This window comes from Scyliorhinus torazame, chromosome 6, assembly GCF_047496885.1.
Source record: "Scyliorhinus torazame isolate Kashiwa2021f chromosome 6, sScyTor2.1, whole genome shotgun sequence".
Classification (NCBI taxonomy): Eukaryota; Metazoa; Chordata; class Chondrichthyes; order Carcharhiniformes; family Scyliorhinidae; genus Scyliorhinus; species Scyliorhinus torazame.
Window position 1 is genome coordinate 19,608,353 of NC_092712.1, and position 21,717 is coordinate 19,630,069.

General features: G+C 44.6%; 1 protein-coding gene across 3 annotated transcripts in view; it reads left to right on the forward strand.

Annotated features, from left to right (window-relative positions):
- The window catches only part of fbxl6 (F-box and leucine-rich repeat protein 6), a 71,032-nt gene that overhangs the window by 16,870 nt on the left and 32,445 nt on the right, over positions 1-21,717 (forward strand). For 2 of the 3 annotated variants that reach the window (XM_072507996.1, XM_072507995.1), the window contains exons 2-6: positions 3,126-3,674; positions 4,317-4,475; positions 9,619-9,682; positions 12,049-12,180; positions 16,490-16,597. In XM_072507996.1, the coding sequence (XP_072364097.1) occupies positions 3,211-3,674; positions 4,317-4,475; positions 9,619-9,682; positions 12,049-12,180; positions 16,490-16,597 (927 nt within the window). In that variant the 5' untranslated portion in view covers positions 3,126-3,210. Of the gene's footprint in view, positions 1-2,813; positions 2,869-3,125; positions 3,675-4,316; positions 4,476-9,618; positions 9,683-12,048; positions 12,181-16,489; positions 16,598-21,717 lie in introns of those variants that run through there. The other variant, XM_072507997.1, reaches the window with a different exon arrangement.

Sequence of the window (21,717 nt, forward strand, 5' to 3'; positions counted from 1 at the left end):
ACATTGAGGGGCAATTTTAGCACGGCCAATCCTCCTAACCAGCACATCTTTTGACCATGGGAAGAAACCGGAGCACCCGGAGGAAATCTACGCAGGCACGGGCGGGAAAGTGCAAACTCCACACAGGCAGTGACCCAAGGCCGGAATCGAACACAGGTCCTTGGTCGCTGATACTGAATTTAATGCAGCAACATTGATGTATCTTGAAAGAAAAAGTTGCAGGAGACAGTATAAACAAAATGGTACTATTTTAACAGGGCTGCAGAAACAGATATTTAGGGATCACAGACTAAGTAAGTGCAGAAGAGGCTCTTCGGCCATTGAGTCTGCACTGACACGTGAAAAACACCTGACCTACTTGTGTAACCCCATTTGCCAGCATTGGCCCATAGCCCTGAATGTTATCTGCCAAGTGCTGATCCAGTTACTTTTTAAAGGATGTGAGGCAACCCGCCTCAAACACCCTCCCAGGCAGTGCGTTCCAGACCATTGGGTAAAAAATAAATCCCCCCCCCCCCAATCTCATGCACCTGACCTTGAACTTGTGTCCCCTCGTAACTGACCCTTCACTACAGGCTGTTCCATAGATTTCATAGAATTTACAGTGCAGAAGGAGGCCATTCGGCCCATCGAGTCTGCACCGGCTCTTGGAAAGAGCACCCTACCCAAGCCCACACCTCCACCCTATCCCCATAACCCAGTAACCCCACCCAACACTAAGGGCAATTTTGGACACTAAGGACAATTTAACATGGCCAATCCACCTAACCTGCACATCTTTGGACTGTGGGAGGAAACCGGAGCACCCGGAGGAAACCCACGCACACACGGGGAGGACGTGCAGACTCTGCACAGACAGTGACCCAAGCCGGAATCGAACCTGGGACCCTGGAGCTGTGAAGCAATTGTGCTATCCACTATGCTACCGTCCCTATCCACCCTGTACATGTCTCTCAGAATCTTGTCTACCTCAATCAGGTCACCCCTCAGTCTTCTCTGCTCCAGTGAAAACAACCCAAGCTTACCAAACCTCTCTTTTCATAACTTAAAATGTTCCATCCCAGGCACCATTCTATGAATCTTCTCTGTACCCCCTCCAATGCAATCACATCATTGCTATAATATGGTGACCAGAATTGCGCACACTACTCCAGCTGTGGCCTCACCCTATATAACTCCAACATGACCGCCCTGCTTTTGTAATTATGCCTCAACTGAAAAAGGCGAGTGTCCCATGTGCCTCTTTCACCGCCCTATTGACCTGCTCTTCCGCCTTCAGAGATCCAAGGACAAACAAGCCAAGATCCCTTTGTTCTAGTGTCAGGCCATTCATTGAATACTTCCTTTTCACATTACCCCTTCCAAAGCGAATCACCTCACACTTTTCAGTGTTAAATTCCATCTGCCACTTTTCCCGTACCAGCCTCCCCGAACAGGCGCCGGAATGTGGCGACTAGGGGCTTTTCACAGTAACTTCATTTGAAGCCTACTTGTGACAATAAGCGATTTTCATTTTCATTTTCATTTCATTTTTTCATTTCATTTTCTGCCCATTTGACCATCCCGTCTATATCCTCCTGTAACCCAAGACACTCTACCTCACTGTGTCACCAGCAAACTTACTGATCCGAGCCCCCATATAGTCATCTATTTCTTTTATATAAATGATGAATAATAGGGGACCCAGCACAGATTCCTGGACTACACCACTGGAGACTGGCTTCCAGTCGCTGAAGCAGCCTTCTGTCATCACCCTCTGTCTCCTACAGCGGAGCTCATTTTCAATCTACCTTGTCAAATTACCCTGTATCCCAAATATTGTAAGGTGGAAAAAACACTCAAAGTGAGACTCCAGGCTGGAGTGTTATGATTATCATAGAATTTACAGTGCTGAAGGAGGCCATTCGGCCCATCGAGTCTGCACCGGCTCTTTGTAAGAGCACCCTACCCAAGGTCAACACCTCCACCCTATCCCCATAACCCAGTAACCCCACCCAACATTAAGGGCAATTGTGGTTACTAAGGGCAATTTATCATGGCCAATCCACCTAACCTGCACATCTTTGGACTGTGGGAGGAAACCGGAGCACCCGGAGGAAACCCACGCACACACTGGGAGGATGTGCAGACTCCGCACAGACAGTGACCCAAGCTGGAATCGAACCTGGGACCCTGGAGCTGTGAAGCAATTGTGCTATCCACAATGCTACTGTGCTGCCCGATGGCTACTATTCTCATGATGGTGGGGGAGTCTACTCAGTAGAGAAGATGTGTGAAGAGATCAGATCATAAGAAGGTCATTCAGGAGACTGGAACAACGGGGAAGAAGCTGTTTTTGAATCTGTTAATCTGTGTTCTCAGACTATTGTATCTCCTGCCTGATGGAAGAAGTTGGAAGAGAGAATAAGCCGGGTGTGTGTTTGCAGCCTTGCTCCAGTTATTAACAATAACAGCACCATATATAGAAGGAGCTAGTCATTGTCTGAATTGTATGCTATGCGGTACTTTTTTATGAAATCCTGTCCATTAAAGGTCCAAGTGGATGAATGGGCTCAGTTGCAGCTTCTAACCAGTGCTGTTCACTCACTTTTTGTTTTGAAGAAATGGGCCTGAGTTTGCTATAATTGGGCATCTAATAATTGTTACTTAGTGGAGAGAAAAGGGAGCTAACATTTCGAGTCTGGATGACTCTTCTGACTTTTTGAGTCCTCCAGACTCTAAACGTTCGCTCCATTCTCTGTCCACAGATGCTGTCAGACCTGCTGAGATTGTCCAGTATTTTCTGTTTTTGTTTCAGATTCCAGCATCTGCAGTAATTCGCTTTTAGCTGTTAGTCCTGTCCTTGCTTGTTTTGAACATTTGTACACAGTAAGTTGCTGGGCACTTTCCCATGACTCATGATAAGACAATCTTGGGTTTGATCCCTGCATATGCATCTCAAGGGAGGTGGGAGAGGAGAACGGTGAATATAGAGATGATGAAATTCTAATTTTAAAATTGGTTTGAGCCCAGTTTTTGTGTTTTATGTATATATGTTTCGATACCAGTTTGCTTCCTTCCGTGAATGCAAAGGCCCATTACGAGAACAGTGGCAATGATGAAATGCTGACTTTCTTTTGTTCCAGTGACGCTGCAACGTTCCTCTTTACCGTTGAATCAGGACTTCATCCAGCTGAAGAATTTCATGAGGAGGACTGAGGGGACACCGTGATGGAAGGTTCTTCGTCTCACCACAACTCTAGGCCTTCGTCTTCACGCAAGCGGGGAGGAAGTGTGGAAAGCCAGCATAGGTCATGTGTCCGAGTGACCTCCAAGACAGTAAGGAAAGTGCGACGAACGGCGAGGTGGAACACCACAGACTACACAGTTCATGATACTGACAATGATATGCTCTTGATCATTTCTAACGAAAGCAGGGTGCAGAGGAGGCCAAAGAAAGTGGCGGGGAAGAAAAGCAACCGCAAGCTGAACACACACAATAGTTCCCACAAAAATAAGGTTTCTCCGGACAATGCAAGGCTGAGGAAGGCCCTCTTGAAGGGCCTGGGAGGCCAGGATTCGCTGACCAATGCAGAACCCTTGGACCGATGGGGCCAAGAGCTTCCGGTCGAAGTCTTGGTTCATATCTTCCATTACGTAGTGTCATCGAATGGGGCTGTACCATTCCTATGCAGGTAAAGACACTGAGTGAGGGAGCATTTTTTGTTGGGGGTGTCCTGGAACGGATGGGGGAGGGGGGATTGCAACCTCACACAGTACAGGTAACTTTTGTCAAATATTTTTCCCTTCCCTTTTAAAAGGCTACTAAGGATTCTACTTCCCTTATTACCTCTGGTGGAGCATTGATGTCCTAACAAACTTATTTGCACGATGCAGTGAATAAGGACTTTACTTTTTAAAATTCTTTTTAATTTAAAGTACCAAATTTGTTTCTTTTTTCCAATTAAGGGGCCAATTCACCTACCCTGTACATCTTTGGGTTGAGGGGATGAGACCCACGCAAACACGGGGCGAGTATGCAAACTATACACTGACTGTGATCCGGGGCCGGGATCGAACCCGGGTCCTCAAGTGCTGTGAGGCAGCAGTGCTGATCACATCGCCACTATGCCACCCTGTGAATAAGGATTTTCTGATAGAATTGTTTTCCCATGGTTCATGATGAGATCCTCTTGGATCGTTATTGACCCCTTAAATTTAACCCCCGTAATTTTTATTGCTTGGAGAGCAGAATATAATCTCGGACTAGAACTCTGCATTTCGGTCTGTACGGTTGTGTGATTTGATCTACAGTGCTGTCTCTTCTTTCTGAACAGAATGGCCCGTGTTTGCCACCTGTGGTATGGAGCTGCTGCCAATCCCAAACTCTGGCAGAAAGTTACAATTTCCTATTGCTGGTCAGAATCTGGAAAGAAACTGGTGCCTCCAATCCAGAGAAAAATCCAAAACACCATCAACTGGCTGCGAGACAACAGGTTTGTACGAGTTTGATTGGAGAAAAGGGCATTTCTCTTTTTTTAATGAACGTTTCATTGAGGTATTTCTTTGGCATTTCAACAACAAAATCAACAATAAACATAACGAGAAATATAAACATGGTACAAATTCCACCTCCCTCTCCCACAGGCCTTGCCATTACTTACTCCCCTAACCTACGCTAACCTAATCCCCCCCCCCCCCACTTTTTTCTGCTGACGATTAGCTCTCTGCGAGGAAGTCGACGAATGGTTGCCACCTCCGGGCGAACCCCAGCAGAGACCCTCTCATGGCGAACTTAATTTTCTCCAGGCAGAGGAAGCCAGCCATGTCTGAAAGACAGGTCTTCGATTTCGGGGGCTTTGAATCCCTTCATGCCAGCAATATACACCTCTGGGCTACCAGGGAAGCAAAGGCTAGAACATCCGCCTCTCTCTCCTCCTGGATTCCCGGGTCCTGCGATACCCCCAAAATCGCCACCTCCGGACTCATTGTACCCTCGTATTTAATACTGTGGATATGGCGTCAGCAAACCCCTGGCAAAATCCCCTCAGTTTTGGGCATGCCCAGAACAGAGGGACATGATTCGCTGGCCCACCTGCGCATTTTGCACACCTGTCCTCCACCCCAAAGAATCTGTTCATCCGGGCCACTGTCACGTGAGCCCGGTGAACAACCTTAAATTGGATCAGGATGAGCCTGGCACATGTTGCGGTAGTATTGACCCTCCACAATGCATCCGCCCAGAGGCCATCCTCTATCTCTCCCCCCAGCTCCTCCTCCCACTTTCGCTTCAGCTCCTGAAAAGGGCATTTCCAATGGAAGATGGTGTTTTCAGGTGAGGTCAGCTGTTTGTATGTTAAATAGCAATAAACTGCATTTAGAAAAGCTTCAGGGTAGCATTACCATACAAATCTGACAGCAGACCACTTGAGACATTAGGAACTCCAAAGAGTTGAGTGGTAAAAGAACATCTTAAAGGAGGAGAGAGGAATGGAAAGGTTGAGAAAGCTTATTCCTGAGTTTTGAACTTGGACAGCTGTAAAGCCGGCTGTTGATGATGGAGTACGTGAAGTAAAGGAAGTGACTCCGTATTCTCAGTATTGGAGGAGTGTTGAGTTCTTTGAGGATTATGGAATTGGAGAAGTTGGGAGGTGGTGAGGCTTTGGAAGAAATACAAGAAACAGAATTTTAAATTTGAGGTGTCCATAAGACATAGGAGCGAATTAGGCCACTCGGCCCATTGAGTTTACTCCGCCTTCAATCATGGCGGATATTTTCTCATCCCCATTCTCCTGCCTTCTCCCCATAACCCCTGATCCCCTTATTGATCAAGAACCTATCTATCTCTGTCTTAAAGACACTCAGTGATTTGGCCTCCACAGCCTTCTGCGACAATGAGTTCCACAGATTCACCCCCTCTGGCTGAAGAAATTCATCCTCATCTCTGTTTTAAAGGATCGTCCCTTTAGTCTGAGATTGTGTCCTCTGGTTCTAATTTTTCCTACAAGTGGAAACATCCTCTCCACGTCCACTCTATCCAGGCCTTGCAGTATCCTTTAAGTTTCAATAATATCACCCCTTATCCTTCTAAACTCCAACAAGTACAGACCCAGAGTCCTCAACCGTTCCTCATATGACAAGCTCTTCATTCCAGGGATCATTCTTGTGAACCTCCTCTGGACCCTTTCCAAGGCCAGCACATCCTTCCTTCGATATGGAGCCCAAAACTGCTCACAATACTCCAAATGGGGTCTAACCAGAGCCTCATCCAGCCTCAGAAGTACATTCCTGCTCTTGTATTCTAGCCCTCTTGACATGAATGCTAACCTTGCATTTGCCTTTCTAACTGCCGACTGAACCTGCACGTTAACCTTAAGAGAATCATGAACAAGGACTCCCAAGTCCCTTTGTGCTTCTGATTTCCTAAGCAATTCCCCATTTAGAAAATAGTCTATGCCTAGATTCCTCCTTCCAAAGTGCATAACCTCACACTTTTCCACATTGTATTTCATTTGCCACTTCTTTGCCCACTCTCCTGGCTTGTCCAAGTCCTTCTGCAGCCCCCTTGCTTCCTAAATACTACCTGCTCCTCTACAGATCTTTGTATCATCTGCAAACTTAGCAACAGTGCCTTCAGTTCTTTTTTCCAAATCGTTAACGTATATTGTGAAAAGCTGTGGTCCCAGCACTGACCCCTGAGGCCCCACTAGTCACCGGCTGCCATCTTGAAAAAGACCCCTTTATCCCCACGCTCTGCCTTCTGCCAGTCAGCCAATCCTCTATCCATACCAGGATTTTACCCTTAACACCATGGGCTCTTAACTTATTTAATAGTCTCCTATGCGACACCTTGTCAAAGGCCTTCCGGGTATTCTAAATTAATCACGTCCACTGATTCTCCTTTGTCTAACTTCCTTGTTACCTCCTCAAAGAACTCGAACAGATTTGTCAGACATGACCTCCCCTTGACGAAGCCGTGCTGACTCAGTCCTATTTTATCATGCACTTCCAAGTACTCTGCGATTTCATCTTTAATAATGGACTCTAAATTCTTGCCAATGACCGAAGTCAGACTACTCTGCCTATAATTTCCTGTCTTCTGCCTATCTCCCTTAAACAGCAGTGTTACATTAGCTACTTTCCAGTCCTCTGGGACCCTTCCTGCCTCCAGTGATTCCTGAAAGATCACCATCAATGCCTCCACAATCTACTCGGCTATCTCCTTCAGAATCCTGGGGTGTAGTCCATCTGATCCAGGTAATTTATCCACCCTCAGACCTTTCAGTTTCCCCAGAACCTTCTCCTTAGTGATGGCCACTGCACTCACCTCTGCCCCCTGACTCTCCTGAAGCTCTGGCATCCCACTGGTGTCTTCCACCGTGAAGTCTGATGCAAAGTACCTATTCAGTTCCTCTGCCATTTCTTTATTTCCTATTATTACTTCTCCAGCCACGTTTTCCAGTGATCCAATGTCTATTTTTGCCTCTCCCTGACCTTTATATATGAAAAAAACTCTTCCTATCTTCCTTTATATTACTAGCTAGCTTACACTCCTACTTCATCTTCTCCCCCCTTATTGCTTTTTAAGTTTTCCTCTTTTCGCTTCTAAAAGCTTCCCAATCCTCTGGCTTTCCACTAATCCTCACTACATTGTACGCTTTTTCTTTTTCTTTTATGCTGAATAACCCCCAAAAACTCCTGCCATTGCTGTTGCACTGTCTTCCCTGCTAGACTCCTTTTCCAATCAACTCTGGCCAGCTCCTCTCTTGTGTCTTTGTAGTTATCCATATTTAATTGGAATACATTTACATCTGATTCCAATTTCTGAAAAGAAGCTCCAGAAATATTGAAGTAAAAAGGATCAAAGAACTGTCTTTGCAGCAGGACACTGCTTATGGAAGTTAAAGTCAGACCTGAGGTTGACTGCAGACAAGCCACATATCTGAAGCAATCAGAATGTTTGGTGTCCTTAATTCCAGCATTTGAAGCCTGTTCGAGACTGAGGACCTGAGTTTGTGTAGAATTTTTGAAGCATTTGCAATTCAAGTTAAAGGAAGCCTGATGAGAGGTGGAAAACCTGGTGCTGGATTCCTGGTTAAAAGTGGAGCTGTTTGAAAGGATAGTTGGAAAACCTGGAGTGGATTCTTAATGCAAACATGATTGAAAGCACTGTTTGAAAGGAGTGCAAAGCGTGTTTTTTTGGGAGTGGAGTTGGAAATCTACATGTGACAATCATCTGGGGGTTTGTGAGAGAAATCTACAGAAGATCGGTTGAATGGCATTGACGATTTGACTTCAGAGTGGGGTGTTATCTTTGAAAACGGTATATATTTGTGAAGCGAAGAGGGGAGTATTGTATCTTAATTAAACTTTTCATGTTTAATACTTTCTTGCTGAAAAAGAAATGTGTGGTCCCGTGACTCTCTTCCTCCGTGTTTTTAAAAAAAAGTAAAAGTTACGATCTTTTGAGCCAGGGTTCCGTTCTGGAATCTTCTCATCCAGTAGTAACACCAACTGGGACCATAACAATAGCAGGGGTGATGGTTGAATATTACTGCGTAAGCTGGGATATTGGCAGTAGACTTTTCAATAGGCTGATGGTTATGGAGCTTGAGATCTAATCCTTCCCCTCCAATGAAATATAATAATCTTTATTGTCACAAGTAGGCTTACATTGCAATGAAGTTACTGTGAAAAGCCCCTGGTTGCCACATTCCGGCGCCTGTTCGGGTACACAGGGAGAATTTAGAATGTCCAAACTACTATAAGACCATAAGACATAGGAGCAGAATTAGGCCACTCGGCCCATCGAGTCTGCTCCGCCATTCAATCATGGCTGATATTTTCTCATCCCCATTCTCCTGCCTTCTCCCCATAACCCCTGATCCCCTTATTAATCAAAAACCTATCTATCTCTGTCTTAAAGACACTCAGTGAATTGGCCTCCACAGCCTTCTGCGGCAAAGAGTTCCACTGATTCACCACCCTCTGGCTGAAGAAATTCCTCCTCATGAAATGAAATGAAATGAAAATCGCTTATTGTCACAAGTAGGCTTCAAATGAAGTTACTGTGAAAAGCCCCTAGTCGCCACATTCCAGCGCCTGTTCAGGGAGGCTGGTACGGGAATTGAACTGTGCTGCTGGCCTGCTTCAAAAGCCAGCTATTTAGCCCAGTGTGCTAAACCAGCCCCTCATCAACCTAACACCACGTCTTTCGGGACTTGTGGGAGGAAACCGGAGCACCCGGAGGAAGCCCATGCAGACACGGGGCGAACGTGCAGACTCCGCGCGGACAGTACCCAGCCGGAAATCGAACCTGGGACCCTGGTGCTGTGAAGCCACAGTGCTAACCACCGTGCTACCATGCCGCCCAATATATCAGCTGGTCCAGCAGTTGGTCACCCGGCCCACGTTCTTTTCTCATGGCCCTATCTTCATTTCTTGCAATGGTTTCACTAAGCCGCTTGAGAAGGAGAAAGTCTTTATTACCCGTAGTAGCAAAGAAAAAGCTACTGAAATGTTTTAATGTTGAGATGGACATTGGTTCTCAGACTTGAGAGGCAGAGAATCATTTGATTTATGCTAAGTTGTGGTATGGTTGTAAACTGATTTCCTCTGCAATTGTATTTGAATGTACAGGTTTACACAGCTTCGGGAGTTCTCCCTCTGTCATTGGAACAATCTTGTGAGTTATACCATGAAGGTAAGACTGACATTCAAGGGTTGCCTTCCAGTTGGATTAGCGGCGTGCAGTTTGCTTTTCAGTGTGCAGTGATATGCAGAGGGATAGCCACTAATGCTAACTCTTTAACCCTCTGTCACTCAGATGTAAAGGGCAAAACTTGCTAATATTTAAAATACGGGGGGATCGATTTCGAATAATCTTTTCAGCTTCTGTACTCTATCTTGTGTAAGTTTGATTTGTTTCCTTCCCTTCATTGGCACAGCCTGAGTATAAAGGGTAATAGAGGGGAGGCAGTGGCATAGCGGACTAGTCACAGGACTAGTAATCCAGAGACCCAGGGTAATGCTCTGGGGACATGGGTTTGAATGCCACCAGGGCAGATGGAATTTGAATTCAATGAAAAGTCCAATCACGACCATGAAACCATTGCGATTGCTGTAAAAACACTGATGTCCTTGAGGGAAAGAAATCTGTCATCCTTACCTGGCTTGGCCTACATGTGCCTCCAGATCCACAGCAATGTGCTTGACTCTTAAATGCCCTCAGGGATGGGCAGCAAGTGCTGGCACAGCCAGCGACGCCCACGTCCCACGAACATGTGAAAAAAAGAATAATAATCGACGTAACTTTTCACCAGCTGTGTATTTAAAGGAGATAAAGGCACAGACTGTTTGCTTGTAATGTCGGTAATGAGGGGGCATAAGCATCCAGATGTTGGTAGTGGAACATTTCTACCATTGTGGCTAAACTGAATTATAGTGGAGGCTTTACTCCATTTCACCTCACCTGGGCATGCTTGATGGGGCAAGGAAATGTGAGCTTTTTCCTGCACTGTATGTGCCAGGATTGCTTGAATTAAAGGGATTTTCATCTGAACTGTACTTTACCTGATCTGCAACTTAATCTGCAGCACGGTAGCATTGTGGATAGCATAATTGCTTCACAGCTCCAGGGTCCCAGGTTCGATTCCGGCTTGGATCACTGTCTGTGCGGAGTCTGCACATCCTCCCCGTGTGTGCGTGGGTTTCCTCCGGGTGCTCCGGTTTCCTCCCACAGTCCAAAGATGTGCAGGTTTGGTGGATTGGCCATGATAAATTGCCCTTAGTGTTGGGTGGGGTTCCTGGGTTATGGGAATAGGCTGGAGGTGTTGACCTTGGGTTAGGGTGCTCTTTCTAAGAGCCGGTGTAGACTCGATGAGCCGAATGGCCTCCTGCACTGTAAACGCTATGATAATTAATATTGAGGTGGGATGAAAATTGTTGGGAAGCATTAATTCTGTAATTTTTGAGTCTATAATTCCCACACTGGTCCAAGTGGCTTCACCTTATCCTGTTTGATTTGGAAGCCGTGTCCCAGGCCTCACTATTGCTCTGGCATTTTTGCAGTATTTCCAAGAAGGGAGACATATTGCCAAAGCTTTTACTTTTGGACTTATTTGGACAAATGGAAGAACTGCTCAATCTCTGAATCACACCCAATAATAGAATGTTTGTTTTTGATTTTGCAAACTTAGGCTCGTTGAGCAGGGCCCGTGCTCGACCTGCTCTGACTAACTGAAGGAACATGCTGTTTGGTTTGATCATCCAGTAGTATGGACATATGGATTAACTGCCTGACATTGCTCCGGGTACTGAAATTTATACACTGTGCTGCTCAATTGTGTGGGAGGCAGAATGTCCTTTTGGACTGCTGGCAACATCTTGGTGGTGAAAAATGCCACAGTGACTATGTGAGTGGTGTTTTCCACTAACGGGATGCTGCCATCAGCCCAAAAGGATGTTCTGCCTGTCATATAATTGAGCAATATCTTATATGAATTTCACTGCTAGTGTGATGCTAGGTAGATAGGACATATGTTCCTGATTGGCAGATCAAATCAAACCGCATGTTCCTTTGGTTGTTTGTAATACACTTCTCAAGCAGCCTTGAGTGCTTGCAAACCCCAAATAAAATGCCTATTGTTTGTGATTGGGCAGCACTTGCTGATCAATCATGAGTGCACTAATAGCCACACTAACAACCAATTTACGATGATCAGTCTTGTTTACATTGTGGTTAATTTATGCTTGGTAGAAACAATATGCATTCGTACAAAGGGACCAATCCTCTGCAAATAAAAGGAATATGGTCAAGCTTTAAACCTATCGTGGGGAGTCTATAGTTCCTTATTGCTTTCTCCATGGCAATGCCATGGCTACAGAGTCTATTTGCGAGCCAATTAACACCCTATTCTCCTGTAGTATAAATGACTGATTATTTGAAGTTTGGCATTTTTTTCCTGATAAGGCGAGACAAAAAGCTTTGTCACCATGGCTATATTCAGGTTCTGTACAATCAAGTGACCGTTTTTATACTAAACTGTTGCTGTGTTTTCCTCTTTCCAGACCATCGCTGAGTCCTGTCCTCATTTAGGCTCCTTGCGACTGACTAACTGCACCGGTGTCACATCTGAAGTCTTTGAGGCATTGGCCACCCATTGTCAGAAGCTGGAAAGTTTAAACCTGCAACATTCCGTGGTGAGTTGTCTAGCGGGGTTGCATGCTTGAGTTGTAAGCGTATGTTCCAGTTATTGCACCATTTTTAACAAGAGTTCAGTCAGCCTATCATGCTTGGGCTGGTGCTACGTTATTCCTCACCTTTTTGGACCTATACTGATTTAATTCCCTCTTAAATATGATGGACTTAAATAATTGTTCCCTGTTTTCTTATGTGGGAAATTTCTCCTTTTATGGTTTTATTACTAAATCCTAAGTTTATGCTCTGTTATTGATTCACCAACTAGTAAAGTCTTATCCTTTAGTCTGGTTTCTAGGAGCTTCGAACTATTATGAGTCTATTCTGTAGTTACCTTCTCTAACCTTTTCCAATTTTTGGGTTATGGATAACAACAGCACGGCAGCACAGTGGCTAGCACAGTTGCTTCACAGCTCTAGGATCTCGGGTTCGATTCCCGGCTTGGGCCACCGTCTGTGCGGAGCCTGCACATTCTCCCTGTGTCTGCGTGTGTTTCCTCCGGGTGCTCCGGTTTCCTCCCACAGGCCAAAGATGTGCAGGTTAGGTGGATTGGCCATGATAAATTGCCCTTAGATTAGGTGGGGTTACTGGTTTACGGGAATAGGATGGAGGTGTGGGCTTAAGTGGGGTGCTCTTTCCAAGAGCCGGTGCAGGCTCGATGGGCTGAATGGCCTCCTTCCGCGCTGTAAATTCTGTGATTCTATGAAATAGGAGTCGGCCGTTTGTTCCTTTGAGATTGCTCCACAATTCAATAAAATCATAGTTGATGTGATTGTAGCCCTAACACCACGTTGTTCTTGTCTCCCTGAATGCTCGAGTGCCTTGGAGATCAGAAATATATCTAACCCGGCCTTCAATGTATTCAATGACCCGGCCTCCACTGTTCTCTGGGGAAGAGAATTCCAAAGATTAATGACTCTTTTTGAGATTACTCCTCCTAGCCGTGTTAAATCGGAGACGGCTTCTTTTGAGCCTGTTCCCCCTAGTTCTGTAGTTCTCTATTTTCCCCCATGTAGGGAAACACCCTCTCATCATCGACCCTGCACCCCTCCCCAGAACCTTATATTTCAATAGATTCACCTGCCATTCTTCTAAATTCCAATGAGTGTAGACCCAACCTTTCCATTTAATACAATCCGTTCTTCTCGGGAATCAGCCGAGTGAATCATTCCTGAACTGCCTCCAATGCAAATACATCCCTCCTTAAGTAAGCAAACTGTACACTAGTATGCTTGGTGTGGTTTATCGGCTTCCGCCCTGTTGCAGCAGTTGTTGCTATTTACCTTGCTAGCAACTCGTACACATCATATTTCCTGGTTACTATTCCATCTGGGCAGCACAATATTCCTTCCTTCCATCTGTCTGTTGATTTCTCAGTCCTGGGAACATGGTTACAGAATGAACTGAATCAGTCTTCCTGCCAGTGCTGATACCCAGTTACTTCAGAGTGTAGAATTAAAAACTTAATAATTCTGTAATGTTCATGAATTCATCATCAAAATAACACTTGGGGGCTGTTTAGCACAGGGCTAAATCGCTGGCTTTGAAAGCAAGGCAGGCCAGCAGCACGGTTCAATTCCAGTACCAGCCTCCCTGAACAGGCGCCGGAATGTGGCGACTAGGGGCTTTTCGCAGTAATTTCATTTGAAGCCTACTTGTGACAATAAGCGATTTTCACTTTCACTTTCACTGCATCTCACTACATACATGGCAATCTCTTGCAGGTCGCAGTTAGCCTTTGTAAGAAATTATATGGCTAGAGCGCATGTGAACATGTTTGCAGTCTGGTTAATAACGTACAGCAAAGTATAACTTTATAAGTGGAATTTACTGACTGCCAGTTCTACACGGCACTTTAGTCTTGAGAGAATTCCATTAATCTGCTTCGGTTTTTCTGGAAATCTACTGTATTTTAATAATCAGAGCTCTTTGGTCACTGGCTTGGACACCTCAGACAGCGCATGTATGGAAAGTGTGCCCTCTGCAATTGCAATCTCACCAAACTCAGCCTCTCTTATTCCATGATGTGGCGATGTCGACGTTGAACTGGGGTGGGCACAGTGAGAAGTCTTACAACACCAGGTTAAAGTCCAACAGGTTTGTTTCAAATCACTAGCTTTCGGAGCGCAGCTCACCTGATGAAGGAGCTGCGCTCCGAAAGCTAGTGATTCGAAACAAACCTGTTGGACTTTTAACCTGGTATTGTAAGACTTCTTACTGTCTCTTATTCCAGCCACCACTTTGTATTTCTTCACTACTTCTGATTGATCCTCCTTTGATATGCCGTCCATTTGTGTCCAGTTGCTTCTTTGGGAAGCATTTTGGGAGATTTTTCTCCACTGGCGAGGAGTTGGCACTTTGTGAATACAGGTTGTTATTTAGAAAGTCTTGACTCTTAATGTTGTCTCCTGTTTTCCCTTTTAAAAAAAAAAATGTTACTGCCAATTAATCCGGTGATCCCTTTTTTTGTTTCACCATCACAAGCCACTTCCAGATCCCCACATTTTCTTCTACTGTCTTTAATTTGGGAAATGGGAGAAGCTAGAAGTGGGCTGTGATGCCAGTTCAAAATGCTGGCTGGTACAGTGGGTGAGGCATTAATTCTGGGACCTGGGTTGAAATCTATCCCAATGCGGATGCGATAATAACCACATCCCTCTGCTGACTGTGAGAGTAATGTCTGCAATTAATTATTAAAAAATATATATTTTATTGGTGTTTTCCAGTTTTTACTGGAAGAGTAACTGGTCACGTGTATCTGGTATTTACAACAAGCTTGTTTATAACGGTTTTTACATGAGGTCCCCCCTCCCTCGTTAATAGTTTAGTTCCCCTCTTAGTGTTGCCTGGGCGCCCTGTATTGTGTTCCGCTTCTTTCTGCTGGGGCTTAATAGTTTTTATTGTTTGCGGGGGATTGGGGTGGGGGATGCCTGTGTTGACCCCCTCCCCTCCTCCCTTTGTCCCTGGGCTTTGTTTTGTGCTTCCCTTGCGTTCCTTTCCCCCTCTGCCCCTTTCTCTTGTGAGTGCCTTCCCTTGCCTTCCTTCCTCCCTCTTTCTCCCTTCCCCTGCCCCCCTTCCTAGTTGCTGTTGGCCCCGAACTGTCTGCAGTTATATGGATTGTTCACATCCAAATTTGTGGAACCTTTCAGTCGGTATTAATTGACCCTCCTGTTCATTAAGTCTACTGGAGTAAAACAAAAACAGAAAATTCAGAAAATAGGGGCTGGTTTAGCACAGTGGGCTAAATAGCTGGCTTGTAAAGCAGACCAAGGCCAGCAACGCGGGTTCAATTCCCGTACCAGCCTCCCCGAACAGACGCCGGAATGTGGCGACTAGGGGCTTTTCACAGTAACGTCATTTGAAGCCTACTTGTGACAATAAGCGATTTTCATACTGGACAATCCCAGGAGGTCTGACAGCATCTGTGGAGGAAAAGGGATCTAATATTTTGAGTCTTTGACAAAGAGTCATGCAGACTCTCAAAGCGATAGCTTCCTTCTCTTTCCACAGATGCTGTCAGACCTGCTGGGATTGTCCAGTGTTTTCTGATTTTGTTTCAGATTCCAGCATCCACAGTAATTTGCTTTTATCTAAAGCCTACTGGAGTGTTAGTGAAATGAATGGAAGGATGCCATCTTCATTTAGAAAAGCAGATGAGGGGAATGGCTTGTGCAGAGTAAAGAAAGCTTTATTCTGCACCTAACCCTGAACTGCTTGACGTTGTCACTGGTAACCCAAGTTAAGAGAGTGTTCCTTTCCTCAGTATTGATATCCTTCTCCGAGCTGAACCGAAAATCCACAATAGTTTCATGCCCGTTTTATAAAAGATCAGTGCTGTGACCCTTTTGCGATCTTTTCCTTGATATTTACTTTCTGCTGCCACTGTAATTGGAAATATGATTCTAGAATTGCAGTGGATGCGTCAACTGCAGCCCGGGTTGAAACCTCAGTCCAGATCAGATCAAACTCTTCCTGAACAGAAGATCTTATACTCCTCTGAATGCCCCGTCCTCTCCAAGCTCACCTTGTCTATGACACTGCTCCCTTGATTTGCGACCTGTTCAACTCCTGGTAATACAGCAGTACTGTTGAATGTTCCTCCTCTGGCACCGTCACTGCAAAATCAGTGTTATCAGAACCCCCCCCCCCCCCCTCAATCTTTCCAACCTGTCCGTTTGCTGCCACATCTCCCAGTTCCTTTTCCTCACTAAGCCCCTGAAAAAGATGCTGAGACTTGGTCAATTGGAGCTTTCGGAACAGAGAATGATTTATTTTAGTTTTGACTGTCGTATTGTGTGTTCCTCTTTGCAGGTTGACACTGCAGCTGTTGTTTGTTTTCTTGAAGCAGCAGGTTCGAATCTCAAACAGCTTTGTGTGACCTACAGCAGTCGCCTGCACAACATCTTCAATGCCATTGTGGTAAGCACATCGTCAATTTAGAATCGATCATAGTGGTTAGCCGTGCAGAAGGAGCACAGTAAGAAGTCTTACAACACCAGGTTAAAGTCCAACAGGTTTGTTTCGAATCACTAGCTTTCGGAGCACAGCTCCTTCCTCCAGGTTTCACCTGAGGAAGGAGCAGTGCTCCGAAAGCTAGTGTTTGAAACAAACCTGTTGGACTTTAACCTGGTGTTGTAAGACTTCTTACTGTGCTCACCCCAGTCCAACGCCGGCATCTCCACATCGTGCAGAAGGAGGTAATTTGGTCCATTCTGTACATGATGACTCTCTCCTAGAGCAATTCATTTAATCCTACTCTTCTGCCTTTCCCCTGTTGTCCTGTAATTTTAATTTCTTGGGAACCCATTCTATTTGGGCTATGGTGTGCGAGGGGGAAATATTCTGCGGTATGTAAAGTACATTCAACATGGATATCATCACCATTATACAAGCAGGGATCCAGTTTTATATCCGGCTGGCTAGGCGGAGAGGCTGAATGAGTCTGTCTGGTTTACATTGGTCTCATTTGATCAATGCGCAAATTAATAGTTTGCTTGGTTAAAGATCACCTTTTTCATGCATTCCGGTTGATATCATTCATCTTTCCCATGGCTTAGTGGGGTAGCCTCTGGAACAGAAGGGTATCGGTTTGGTACTGAGGGGGGACTGTACTGTGGATGTGTCGACTTTGGATGAAAGTTGAGGCATAAAGTATTCCTTGAAGAAGAGTTAGAGGAGTTCTCCCTGGTCTCCGTCAACCAACATCACTTTAAAAAAAGCAGATTATCTAATCATTCATCACATTGCTGTTTATGAGACCTTGCTGTATGCAAATTACATTACAGCACTGACGACATTCAAATAATGAATTCGCTCTAAAGCACTTGAGAGTTCTGGGTTTGTGAAAGATGTTAACTAAATGCAATTTTTTTGTTTTCTTGCGAATATCCTGATAAGTGCAAGAGAAAAAGCTTCGACAAAATTTTTTTTTTTCAATAACAATACTGAAAATTTTGTTTTCTTCCGGGACTTTCCACTTCCCAACCTTCTATTATTACATATCTTTTCATTTACACATCCCTGCAGCTGGATGAAGGGCTCATAGGTTGATCCACTTCTTGAACCTAGTTCCCTTTGCTTCTGATCCACACACCAATGATCAAAATCACAAACTCCAAGTGCATTTCCAGATTGACAAACTCGAATGGAAAGGTCACAGTGATGATAGCAACAGGATAGAAAACGAGATAGATCAAGAAATAGTAATGCCTCTTAAAATCTGGGTTTTAATAAATGTGATAGACTATTGTTATTATGCATCTTCTTATTTAAATCCATGCTGATGTAATCAGTAAGTGCAGTGATGTCATTAGTTGTATTTAATTCGTTAGTTCTATTTCTAATCTGTTATTGTTATTTCGATGTTTAACTAGCTGCTCCTGTTTTTCAGTCCATATATTTTTATATATTAAATAAGATTAACTTTAACTTTGAGATTAGCGTTTCAACCACCTTTTTGAGGTCAAGTTTTTTGGCAACGAGAATAAACAAAATTTGGGTTTCAACACATTCTAAGTTTGCCGACGGAAGACAAGTTAGCAGCACCTCTATGTTTGGGACTATCAGTGAGTTTGTATCAGTGAGTTTGTGGAAGAGAATGAGAACTGGGCTGAATATTTGGAAGATTGGAACACTTTTTCTTGGCAAATGGGATCACCGACGAGGCTAGAAAGTGCTCAATTCTCCTGAGTGTGTGGGGCGAAGACTTACAAGCTAGTGAGAAATATAACCACACCATGGAAACTGGGGACATTTCCATTTTCAGAATTAGTTACACTGTTTAGGATCGCCACAATGCTAAGCCCTCCGTAATTGGGCAAATTCCATGTTTTCAAAAGATGGGACAGTCTAGCTAACTTTGTTGTTGAATTGCACCAGCTCTCTGAACATTGCGAGTTTGGGGCAGTTTTGGAAGACATGCTTTGGGACAGACTAGCTTGTGGCATTAACGAGGCCAGCATTCAGGTGTGTTTGCTGGGAGAAGTCGCACTTCCTTTTAAGAAGGCTCTAGAAATTTCTCAGGGCATGGAAAATGGCTGCTAATAATGCAAAAGATATTCGGAAGACCAAGGGCGACACACAGGCAGGTGCACTGTATCAAGTAGAAAAAGAAGCTGCAAGTTAAAAGGTGAAGACAGTGGTGTGTTTTAGGTGTGGAGGGTCACACACTAAATGCGCATCATTGTAAGTTTATGGAAATTGTTTGTCACCAGTGCAACAAGAGGGGCACGAAGGTTTAATGAAGAAGTGCCGGGGCACTAAGAGAAAGTCGGTGGCTGAGCAGGGAAACTTCAAATGCAAGGAAGTCCACGGTGCACCACTTAGAAAGCTCAGACCAAAGAGAGGAGCACTCTTACAACATGTTATTACAAATGAGGGACGTGCACGCCTATTTATTCGACAGTGGAGGTCGATGGACAGAAAATCAAGGTGGAGGTGTACACAGGAGCCTCTGCATTGGTAATCGATGAGGACATCTTCAGGAAGATTTGGGTCTCTAAGCAGGCACCAGCCCTCATTCAGACAGGAATCAATCTTCGGGTGTACACTGGCGACAAATATCATTGCTTGGAGCGTTATAGGTAAACTTTGCAGATAACAGCCAAGAAGCAAGAGCATGGCTCCTGGTAGTAAAAGGGTATGGGCTTCGTCTACTGGGACGTGACTGGCTCAGGAAAATTCAGTTGAACTGGGGTGAGATAAAACACACAAATGCGACAGAGGACGTTGTTTTGAAATATCCTGCGGTTTTCAAAGATGAACTGGGTACATTGCAGGGCACTGTAGTTAAATTGTTCAGCTTTTCAAACCGAGGATAGTGCCCTATGCCATGAAAGGCAAAGTGGAGGAGAGGAGTTGGAGTGGCTGCAAAGGCGAGAAATCATTGAGCCCATTCCGATTTCACATTGGGCAGCTCCAGTTGTTCCTGTTCTTAAAATGGTACTGTGCATGTATGTGGAGATGACAAACTTCTCATTAATAAGGTTTCCAAGCTTACCTGTTGCCGAGGGTGGAAGAACCGGAGACAAGACATTTTCAAAGCTGGACATTAGCCAGGCTGTTGCTGGAGGAAGATTTGAAGCAGTACGTGACCATCAACATTTCTCATGTAATGGAGGACGGGCCATAGAACCCATTGATTTTGCATTCAGGACACTGACGAAGGATGAAAAGGCGTATTCACAATTGGACAAAGAAGGTTTAGTTATCGTTTTTGTGGTAAAAGGATTCCACCAGTACCTCTCTGGACGCTCATTCACCATGTGCACTGACCACAAGCCATTGATGAGCCTTCTCAGCGAGTCAAATTGTATTCCTCCCATGGCTTCAGCAAAAATTTTGCGTGGGTGCTTACAGTGCCAGGGTATCAGTACAGCATCGTGTACAGGGCAAGAAAGGACAACGCTAACGTGGACGCACTGAGTCATCGTCCCTTTACCGGATTTACCATCACAGGTATTGTGTCCTCCGAAGATGATTTTCTTACTAGAGACTTGCACAATCTCCAATGAATGCTTAAAAACTCAAATTAAACAGTGCATGGGCAGAGATCCCATTCTGTCACAAGTTAAAAGATTTGATGCAAGGATGGCCATCTATCAGAGAAGATGGTGGGTTGAAGCCTTATGTGAGGCACAAAGATGGGTTAAGTCTGCCGGACAGTTGCATACTGTGGGGGTCGGGAGTAGTTTATCCTCCCCCTGGTCATTCGCAAATATTGAAGAAATCCATGAGGTTCATCCCGGTGCCTCTCGAATGAAAAGTCTAGCCAGGTCGTATGTTTGGTGGCCTAATATGGACCAGGATTTGGAGAACAAAGTAAAATCCTGTTCTGCATCTCAATCTAGATGGTTCCACAAGCACCATTACATCCTTGGGAGTGGCCCGATCGTCCTTGTTCAGGAATTCATGTGGATTTTGCCTTTTTATGGGTCCGCATGACTTTAGTCATTGTGGATGTACATTGTAACTGGGAAGTATACTTCATACAACATTACAGCTGCCAGTACCGTAGAGAAACTACACCAAGTCTTTGCAACTCATAGGTTACTGGATTCTCTCATTTCTTAGAGTAACCAATTATTTTTTTTTCCCAAAAGGGACAATTTAGTGTGGCCAATCCACCTAACCTGCACATCTTTGGGTTGTGGGGGTGAAACCCACGCAGACACGGGGAGAATGTGCAAACTCCACACGGACAGTGAGCCAGGGCTGGGATTCGAACCCGGGTCCGCAGCGCGGCAGTCCCAGTGCTAACCACTGCGCCAATGTGCTGCCCCATTCTCTCGTTTATGACATGGTACAACATTTGCGGACAAGTTGTTCCAAGAGTTTATGCAAAGAAATGGGAGTACACCGTGTGCGTACCATGCCTTTTCATCCAGCTTCAAATGGTTTGGCAGACTGAGCTGTTCAGACTTTAAAGAAGGATTGAAGAGGATGATAGATGATATTAAAACTTTATTACTAACACCGTATTAATCTGACCTTAACATCATACAAGAAACTAGCTTACAATTACCAATTAAACAGGACTTAACAATTAAATGAAACACTTTATCTCCCAACTACTATCTTTTTTATCTCCACTTGAGCAAACCCATCTCCGGTCAAAACCCACTTTTAAATACAATTAACAGAGCCAGAAATACTAGGGTTTATAGAGATGTCTTCGATAAACTGCTTTGAGAGAGAGATATTTCAGGAACTAGCTGCAGATTCTTGCTTGTGTTAACTTCCCAGCATTTAGCAAAAAGCTCCTGTTCTGTTCACGGTCCAATCATTTTATTAAACTATTTTTCCAGAAGTTGCTGGCCTGTTCACATCCCAAACTAAACTGAACTCAGCACCTGTTTGCTTCAGCCACTGGCCCCTCCCATTTACTATCCGACTAACTGGGTTATGACCATCTGACTCAGGCTAAACAAAATGCCTCTAATTTTCTACTTCCCAGGGAACCTTCTTTCTATTAGCCCTATTCAGGTAGATAATATACATGGTTGGAATGAATTAAGATATTTTATGACGCTTTAATTGCA